The sequence below is a fragment of the Salvelinus fontinalis genome, chromosome 12, assembly GCF_029448725.1.
Source record: "Salvelinus fontinalis isolate EN_2023a chromosome 12, ASM2944872v1, whole genome shotgun sequence".
NCBI lineage: Eukaryota > Metazoa > Chordata > Actinopteri > Salmoniformes > Salmonidae > Salvelinus > Salvelinus fontinalis.
The window spans coordinates 35,715,496-35,724,912 of record NC_074676.1 but is presented as its reverse complement, the minus strand read 5'-3'; the positions used below and the strand labels follow the sequence as shown (position 1 = coordinate 35,724,912).

The following is a 9,417-nucleotide window of genomic DNA, read 5'->3' as shown; positions in this document are numbered from 1 at the left end:
GTAGATATGTTATGGTAGAGTAGTGTGTAATACTGTGTTGTATGTAACTGTGATTGGACCCCAGGAAGAGTAGCTGATTTCTTGGAAGCAGCTAATGGGGATCCGGATTAAAATACAAATACAAAGATTGGCTAATGGCCAACAAGCTGCATAAACCATAAACTAAATTCCCACTTAGTTATGAACGCAGCATTATATACATCATTGGTCTAAAACGCAACCATAGGCAGCCCAATTCTGATCCTTTTTTCACTAATTGGTCTTTTGACCAATCAGATCAGCTCTGAAAAAGATGTGATGTGGAAAAAAATCTGATGAAATTGGTCAAAAGACTAATTATTGGAAAAACTATATAAGAATTGGGCCCAACTGTGTAGACAGCCGTAGGCTAAAAAAACAGCCATGCACAACATTAACGGGAGGTGTCAGTTAATACCATCTATGGATACTTGACAGGAATTATGAACATGTGCAAAAAATGCTAATTTCAGTGAGATGACTTGAATAGGATTTGTGCGACGAATACTAAAACGTTAGCATGTTAAAACAGTGCCAGGGAAACTAAACAAAAGCATGGATTGCTGTCATACCTTGTCCATATACTGCTTACAGGTTTAAAATGACAAATAATTAGATGACAGATTGGTTAAACTATCCCTTGAATATAATATGTGCTCAGGCTGCCATTGTCATCATGCATCACAGCTAAACTGAGTTTCATTCATCCATTATACAGAAACATGTTGGATTATTCAACCAAGATATTTGTAACACAGGGATGTTACATTACAAATAGTTATGGGTGGACAAGGTGAGGATTTTCTATTCTGTTCTAGAATTAAATGAAAAACAATGACAAGGGCAGATATTCATTGCCATATCTGTAATCTTTAATGAACAAAATCTTTACAAAATCAGTCATTTTAACAGACAAATGAAGCAGGATAGAAAATTGAGCTTCATTATATCCAGTGTTCTGTGAATGTCCATAATTGTTTTTGGAGCATTTCCCATTAAAGCTTGAATCTTTAGTTGCGACATCCATATTTGGACTTATAAATGAACGATGTACACCCATTGATTCTTCAATATTATAAATTGTGTGGTTCGAGCCCTGAGTGCTGATTGGCTCACAGCTGTGGTATATAAGACAGTATACCACGGGTATGACAAAACATTTTTTACTGCTCTAATTACATTGTTAACCAGTTTATAATAGCAAGAAGGCACCTCGGGGGTTTGTGATATATGACCAATATACCACGGCTAAGGGCTGTATCCAGGCACATCGAATTGCGCATAAGAACAACCCTTAGCCGTGTTCAATTGGCCATATATCACATACCCCATCAGAACCCAAAATATAAGCTTGTTATACTCTATGGTTTGTAGACAAAGTAAATCTAAAACACTGAAAAGCCTCAATATGGTTAACTATATATATAATTTTAGATAATCAATGGTCAGTCCTTGCATACATAGCACTCGTTTTGACCCCAAAGGTGGGGTGACCGCTGTTATAGTTTCAATTTAGGATTCCAGCTTTAAAATGTTTTTTGTTCAAATGACATCCTTGACAGCAAAGTTGTTGGTAACGACTCCATAGTTTTGATTTAAAAAATTGCATTTATTTAAAAAAAAGGTACACACAATTCAGTTCAGTCTTACCGCAAATTGTAGAAATACAAAAACCCTGAGTTTTTTTATTAGAATTTCCAGTGAAATTAAACATCTTCCTCTCTTGGAATTAAGCATAAAGAAAGGTGAGAGCTCTGGTCTGCGGAAGCCATTGCCTAAATTCCCATGTCTGAAGGCAGCCCTAGCATTGGCGCTCCAACTTACCTCTCCAAAGAAGATGTTGGTCCAACAGAGGGACAAAAAAAACAAGTGATCCTTGAAGGTTGAAGTTGAGAGCATTTCACATCTCCCATTTAAGAGGCTATTGCCTCGTTTGTGCAGGCGACTGCCGAATGACTGAACTTTATCATAAATAGCGACTGATTAGGATTTGCAGATCAGTAAGTCACATCACGGATTTGATGCTCTCGAACACGGCCGTTGTCTGTGCTCTCTAGAGTTATAGTTCTGGAATGGTGTGCTCTAATCTAAAGTTCTGTAGCTGGACTCCACTCGATGTCATCAGCCTCTTCATTGTCAGAGCTGTCACTGCCTTGGATCCGAGTGCGTCTCGTTTGGACAGCCTGGTGGTGAGCCAACCTATCAGGAGATAGAGAGAGGGCATTACTAACTGTCAGTTCAGTCTTACTCAACGTGGATAGAATCATTTGGACTAGGACTGGAGTAGTTGCTCAATTGCTAAGGTTGGTTTATAGATAGGCATTTTGATGGCCAGGCAATTAAAACAAACATTGTCACACAGATTAATATGATCAGATATTGGTCTACTTCACTAACACAATGAACGATGGAGATGCTTTCCTCTCCTGAGATTCTGCCATACGGGTCTGAAAGAGTGAAAGAGGTCATGGGTCAAAATCACTGGAGACCAAGTTAACAGAGTATTTGAGCCTTTGGAAGGAAACTACAAGTTAATAGAGGATCTGTAAGAGTTTGTGCTATGCTGGACTGACAGCCCCACCGGTACCTGTTGAAGTTTCTTCTCTATGACTGACAGTGTGACAGCTGGGGGGCTCTCTAGCAGCAGTTCAGCCGACGGGGGCTCAGGCACAGAGACAGAGACTCTGGGGTCAGGGGCTATGAAGTCAGGGGGTGTGTCCGAGGGGGTGGTTGGGACAGCCTGGTCAATGGCCCTGAAGTCCGAATCTGAGAAGCTATGATAGGGTCGGGTGTCATCAGCAACGTCAACGTGAGGAGGGCTGTCAGATGGACGACGGGTCGATCTGGGCTCAGACACATGCATCAGGGGTGGAACCTCTCTCAGGGACTCGGGGGAGGGGCCGGGGTACTCAGAGGCAGGCTCTGAAGACCGGGCTAGAGCGGTGAGCCTTGACATCCGGGGCTGATTGCTGGGATCAAATGGTTCCTCCAGGTCCTCATTGTCAGTGTAGACCTCTCCGTCTGTGTCCTCTAGTTCGCTGGCAGCACTCAGGTAGTCCGAGTGGGTCCGGTCCAATGCATCCAGCTCCTCCTCTCCGCCTCCCTCCAACTAACACACACACACACACACACACACACACACACTTACTTACTTATTTTTGACTTTATTCCACTAGGTAATTTGGTGAGAGCAAATTCCCAGTTTTACTGTGAGCTGGTATCTGTATGTGTTACCATGACTTCTGAGTCCCAGACAGGTTTGGCCTGCTGGTGTCTGATCTTGTCTTTCAGAGTCTCATACCACACATTACAGCTGGGCTGGAGATCAATACGAGCTGGGAACAATGGGACAGTTTTTAATAAAACCACTTTTTTTTTTTTTTTTTTTAACAGATATACCATTTAAGAGCAAAAACAACATGTATGTGTTTTGATAACACAGGTGTGTGTGTTAACCTGTGAACAGATGGCTGCAGTGCTTCCTCATCTTGAGGGCCTGTGCGTAGAGGCGTCTGGAGCTCTTGTTGGAATTGGGGCACATCCTCTGCCTCATGACCTTGACGTCCTTCCTGCTGTGTGGGTCCAGGAACAGCACCATGGGGTGGTACTGGATGTAGTTCAGACGCTCCACTGCAGTAGGAGTAATGTCCAGCAGAGGGTGCTTGTTCTGGAAACAGAGTGAAGAAACACACAGGGCATTTTTCTTCAATTCTGGTACTGGAGTCAAACAAGCATACAGCAGTTGTACATCTGCTCTGTCTCACACCAAAACAGATCAAGTCCCAGTTTGTTTCATCACCTTCTCTGCAATCCTTCGTACTGTGTCCAGCTTGATGACCGTGGAAGTAGTGTCTGTGCCACTACTATGAGGAGCCATCTCTGCCACCTCATATTCGTCAGGCATCTCTCTGGCCAGCTTCTCCATGGCCACATCGTTCAGAGGACCCATGATGACGATTGGCCGTTTGAAATTAGCTGGAGAGCCACATGGATCAAAAGGTGTACATGTGTTGATTCAAAATACAAAAAGTACACAAACGTTTAAAGTGTTTGACTATTATGTGAACTATTATGCAATATATAAAACTGTCCCTACCTTTTCTGAGCAGAACTCTCTCGTATGCTGGGAATTTGCCCTGGATGGTAAGCTGGAGCAGGTCATCATGAGTCCTGTGGACGTTCTTCTTGGCCCCTCTGAGCCCCCGTAGTTTCCAGAACTCTGCCCTGGGTCCTGAGACCTGGCGATCCCCTTCTCCACTGGCCCTCTGAGCCTGCTCAATTCTGGCCAGAGTCTCGGCCCTGAGAGAGACGGAGAGGAAATACCATGGAAAATATGTTGTAATAAAATTATTGTGGAATAAAAGCAACCCCAATGACAGTATCTTTAAGTGTACACATTGGAAATAAGTGCAGTACGTTGCTCTCAGGTGTCATGCTCTGTAACCATATGTATCTTCATACATCCAAATCCAACCAACCAATGAAGGAATAAACCAAACAACCAATCATTCTAGTCTCAACTCACCTGACCTGGTTGGGGATGGTGCCCTTGTCCAGCTCATGCAGGTCGTTGCCCATGCGTATAGCCAGCCACTTTCCCAGCTTGCCCCTGTGCATGGTGTCCACCACCCTGAACACCTCTCCCCTGGTGAAGGCTAGGCCGATGTTGCCCTCCACCTCGTTGTCATAGTGGGTCCGGATGTAGAACGAGTCCCCCAGGTTGGACTTCAGGATCTTCTTGTAAACTGACGAGAGGAAGAATAACTCAGTCATTTAGGAATAACTTAATCATTTGTATGTACCTTATTACTGGGGTAGATTTATTACCAAAGTAATTATATAGAAAATGTCACACTGACAAGTCCTCTGAAATCAACTACAATTCTTCCACCCCTGCACCTGCTTCAGTCTCTGAGGTAATACTCACTGTCCATCTTGTTCTGAGTACGGATGTCGACCGGCTCCCCTCTCTTGATGTTGATCAGGAACATTGCAGCTTCCTCACGGTTGAAATAACCAAAGTCCACCCCATTCACCTACAACAAGACCATAGCCCATAAGTGGTGAAAGACGTGTTGCATATACTGTCCTGTAGATACTGTAGATCAGCACTTCAGTGGTCACCAACACTTGTCCCAGAGAGCTACAGTGTGTGCAGGCTTTTACTTTAGCACAGCATAACATTTTTATGAAACAATCAAGATCTTAGTTGAATCAGCTGTGTTCGTGCTGGGCTAGAACAAAAACCTACACACCCTGTCCCGGTGGTAACCACTGCTGTGATCAGTGGGTCTTCACCTGCATGATCTGGTCCCCCTCCTTCATGCCCTGCTCCTGAGCGGGGCTGTTGTGCTGAACCCCGTCCACAAAGATGCCCACATCATTGCCTCCCACCAGTCTCAGGCCAACGCTCCCCTCCTTCACAAACAACACTGTGTTCAGATCTGAGCTGTATCAACCGAGAGTAAACACAGTTTTGAAAAAAGGAGTCACATTAAAATGAGAATTTATGAAAAGGAGCATTGTCCAGTCTTAAATGCTACAGACTATAGCAGGGTATCCCTACTGGCAGCAAAACAAAAACAAAGTTGTTTGTTATTGTTGGACATAAGACTAAAAACACCAGCAAATCAGCTCCAACTAATTTTAATTTTGGAAATCTGTTCCAAAGTATTCCCACGCATAATAAAGAAATGCGATTGAATACAAATGTAAGCAAGATTAAAAAGTATTATTTTAGTCAAATATTATATCTGTTTCGGCTAGCATGCAAGTAGATACCCATAGACTTCCAGTCATTGCGTTAATGCTAGTTAGCATTGACTTGAAAAACTACCACTTTATACCTTTAAACTGGACACACAGACACAAAAATGGTATCCACGAGTTCATCTGACTGGGGAAGTAGATAAAAGGGCCTCATCGCCAGTATGCCTTTAATGTAGGCTATATGGGTATAAATAAAACAACTCACCCCAAGCTAGGTGTAGGAATGGAGTCTGGGGGTAGGGAGTAGAGGGGTTCGTCTGTCTTGGCTGAAATGGAAATAACAGTTAAGACCTTCCATCCAGATTTACTAATAAACTCAGCAAAAAAAGAAATGTCCTCTCACTGTCAACTGCGTTAATTTTCAGCAAACTTAAAATAAATATTCATATTATATTCATCTTTGTATGAACATAAGATTCAACAAGACATAAACTGAACAAGTTTCACATACATGTGACTAACATAAATGGAATAATGTGTCCCTGAACAAAGGGGTGGTCAAAATCAAAAGTAACAGTCAGTATCTGGTGTGGCCACCAGCTGCATTAAGCACTGCAGTGTATCTCCTCCTCATGGACTGCACCAGATTTGCCAGTTCTTGCTCTGAGATGTTACCCCACTCTTCCACCAAGGCACCTGCAAGTTCCCGAACATTTCTGGGGGGAATGGCCCTAGCCCTCACCCTCCGATCCAACAGATCCCAGACGTGCTCAATGGGATTGAGATCCGGGCTATTCGCTGGCCATGGCAGAACACTGACATTCCTGTCTTGCAGGAAATCACGCACAGAACGAGCAGTATGGCTGGTGGCATTGTCATGCTGGAGAGTCATGTCAGGATGAGCCTGCAGGAAGGGTACCACATAAGGGAGGATGTCTTCCCTGTAACGCACAGCGTTGAGATTGCCTGCAATGACAACAAGCTCAGTCCGATGATGCTGTGACACACCGCCCCAGAACGTGACGGACCCTCCACCTCCAAAATCAAACCCGCTCCAGAGTACAGGCCTCAGTGTAACGCTCATTCCTTCGACGATAAATGCGATTCCGACCATCACCCCTGGTGAGACAGAAAACTGCAACTCATCAGTGAAGAGCATTTCTTGCCTGACCTGTCTGGTCCAGTGACGGTGGGTTTGTTGCCGGTGATGTCTGGTGAGGACCTGCCTTACAACAGGCCTACAAGCCCTCAGTCCAGCCTCTCTCAGCCTATTGCGGACAGTCAGAGCACTGATAGAGGGATTGTGCGTTCCTGGTGTGTTCCTGGTGTAACTCGGGCAGTTGTTGTTGCCATCCTGTACCTGTCCCACAGGTGTGATGTTCGGATTTACCGATCCTGTGCAGGTGTTGTTACACGTGGTCTGCCACTGCGAGGATGATCAGCTGTCCGTCCGGTCTCCCTGTAGCGCTCTTACGCGTCTCACAGCACGGACATTGCAATGTATTGCCCTGGCCACATCTGCAGTCTTCATGCCTCCTTGCAGCATGCCTAAGGCACATTCACACAGATGAGCAGGGCCCCTGGGCATCTTTCCTTTGGTGTTTTTCAGAGTCAGTAGAAAGGCCTCTTTAGTGTCCTAGGTTTTCATAACTGTGACCTTAATTGCCTTAACGACCGTTCCACAGGTGCATGTTTATTAATTGTTTATGGTTCATTGAACAAGCATGGGAAACAGTGTTTAAACCCTTTACAATGAAGATCTGTGAAGTTATTTGAATTTTTATGAATTATCTTTGAAAGACAAGGTCCTGAAAAAGGGACGTTTCTTTTTTTGCTGAGTTTACACTATAAAGAGGACATTGGAGAGCTGATACTTACAGTAGACTGGAGGGTTGCTCTTCATTGATATCCCAGTGCGGACATTGCCATTGGCTCTGTGTGGAATACTACAAGAGATGCATTACCATTCACTCACATTTCCACAATAACACTTCTACAGTGAGTTAGAGGTCAGAGAAGGTGGAAGTGAGCACACACTTGTGATCAGATTGACTTGAATAGTGACGGTGACTTTTGTCACAGAGGAGCATTATTTTTTTATGGTGGTTAATAAAAACTGTTCTTTACCTGGTTGTCTATAGTGGTTTCTAGAAGATACTGTAAACTAGAGTTTTACCTGTGGTTGCTCTCCACATCTGTACTCCCAGACCTCCTAGGGGGTGAGGGTGTACGGTCCGAATCAGAGGAACCTTAACAGGGCAAACAGAGGATCAGGATACATATCTGGCCTTAATGGCCATGTACTCTTATTATCTCCACCCGGCAGAGCCAGAAGAGGACTGACCACCCCTCAGAGCCTGGTTCCTCTAGGTTTCTGTCTTTCTATGGTGCTTTTCCTAACCACCATGCTTCTACATCTGCATTGCTTGCTGTTTTAGGCTGAGTTTCTGTCTCACATATTGTGACATCTACTGATGTGAAAGGGCTTTATAAATACATTTGATTGAAATTTGACATCGTGCCTTCAGATAGTATTCATACCCCTTGACTTATTCTACACACAATACTCCATTATGACAAAGTGAAAACATGTTTTTATAATTTCACATTTATTGAACATGAAATACAGATATCTAATTTACATAAGTATTCACACCTCTGTTAATACTTTGTCGAAGCACATTTGTCATTATGAGGTACTGTGTTAGAGATGGGTGTGAGGAAAACATATCTAATCAATTTTGAATTTAGATTTTAACACAACAAAATGTGGAATAAGTTAAGGGGTATGAATTCTTTCTGAAGGCACTGTACATGTTCAGACCTTAGGATTTCCAACCCCAAAATTCCATCTTCATAGATGGTGCTCATCTTTCACAGGAGGAACACTGACCTGAGACTGGACTGGAGGGGGTCATGCCTTGTCGAGGGGGGTCCTGTCTCACTACTGGAGCTGGAGAAGACTTCATCTCAGGCAGAGCTCTGGGAGAGAGAGAGAGCAATCACACTCAATATAATGCCCTTACTGTGTCAACTACTTGAGGCCCCGAGCTGACAAGGTAAAAATCTGTCGTTCTGCACCTGAACAAGGCAGTTAACCCACTGTTCCCAGGTAGGCCGTCATTGTAAATAAGAATTTATTCTTAACCGACTTGCCTAGTTAAATAAAAGGTTACATTTAAAAAATAAAATATTCAGGGGTAGGCAACTAGATTCAGCCGTGGGATGATTTTTGTTCAAGCGAATGGTCGGGGAGCCGGATTTTATTTAAAAAAAATAAAAATAATAATGTACCCAGCAAATTGAACACGTTTTTTATTTATTTAACTAGGAAAGTCAGTTAAGAACAAATTCTTATTTTCAATGACAGCCTAGGAACAGTGGGTTAACTGCCTTGTTCTGGGGCAGAGCGACAGTTTACCATGTCAGCTCAGGGATTCGATCTTGCAACCTTTCAGTTACTAGTCCAACGCTCTAACCATTAAGCTATGTAAGACCAAAAAGAGCTTGTTTTTGAAAATATGTCATACTCTAATTACGTTTAGACATGATCACATTTAACCAAATTCTTGTCAATTTATTTGACTAATAACGTGCACAAAAAAAACACGGACAGTTTTGGCCTGTTACTGACCTCTGCCTTCAGAAAAAATTCATACTCCTTGACTTATTCCACATTTTGTTGCATTA

The 9,417-nt window shown here is 43.3% G+C and overlaps 1 protein-coding gene across 1 annotated transcript in view; it reads right to left on the bottom strand.

Annotated features, from left to right (window-relative positions):
• Positions 1 to 868: 868 nt before the first annotated feature.
• Positions 869 to 9,417, bottom strand: part of LOC129867250 (tight junction protein ZO-3-like) — a 33,032-nt gene continuing 24,483 nt past the window's right edge. Inside the window, exons 16-29 of the mRNA XM_055940532.1 lie at positions 8,621 to 8,709; positions 7,904 to 7,976; positions 7,606 to 7,673; positions 5,993 to 6,053; positions 5,317 to 5,467; positions 4,946 to 5,054; positions 4,544 to 4,763; positions 4,115 to 4,317; positions 3,818 to 3,993; positions 3,475 to 3,685; positions 3,253 to 3,353; positions 2,606 to 3,127; positions 2,416 to 2,465; positions 869 to 2,217 (exon numbers count right to left, since the gene is read on the bottom strand). Of these exons, the coding sequence (XP_055796507.1) occupies positions 2,106 to 2,217; positions 2,416 to 2,465; positions 2,606 to 3,127; positions 3,253 to 3,353; positions 3,475 to 3,685; positions 3,818 to 3,993; positions 4,115 to 4,317; positions 4,544 to 4,763; positions 4,946 to 5,054; positions 5,317 to 5,467; positions 5,993 to 6,053; positions 7,606 to 7,673; positions 7,904 to 7,976; positions 8,621 to 8,709 (2,146 nt within the window). The 3' untranslated portion in view covers positions 869 to 2,105. The remainder of the gene's footprint in view (positions 2,218 to 2,415; positions 2,466 to 2,605; positions 3,128 to 3,252; positions 3,354 to 3,474; positions 3,686 to 3,817; positions 3,994 to 4,114; positions 4,318 to 4,543; positions 4,764 to 4,945; positions 5,055 to 5,316; positions 5,468 to 5,992; positions 6,054 to 7,605; positions 7,674 to 7,903; positions 7,977 to 8,620; positions 8,710 to 9,417) is intronic.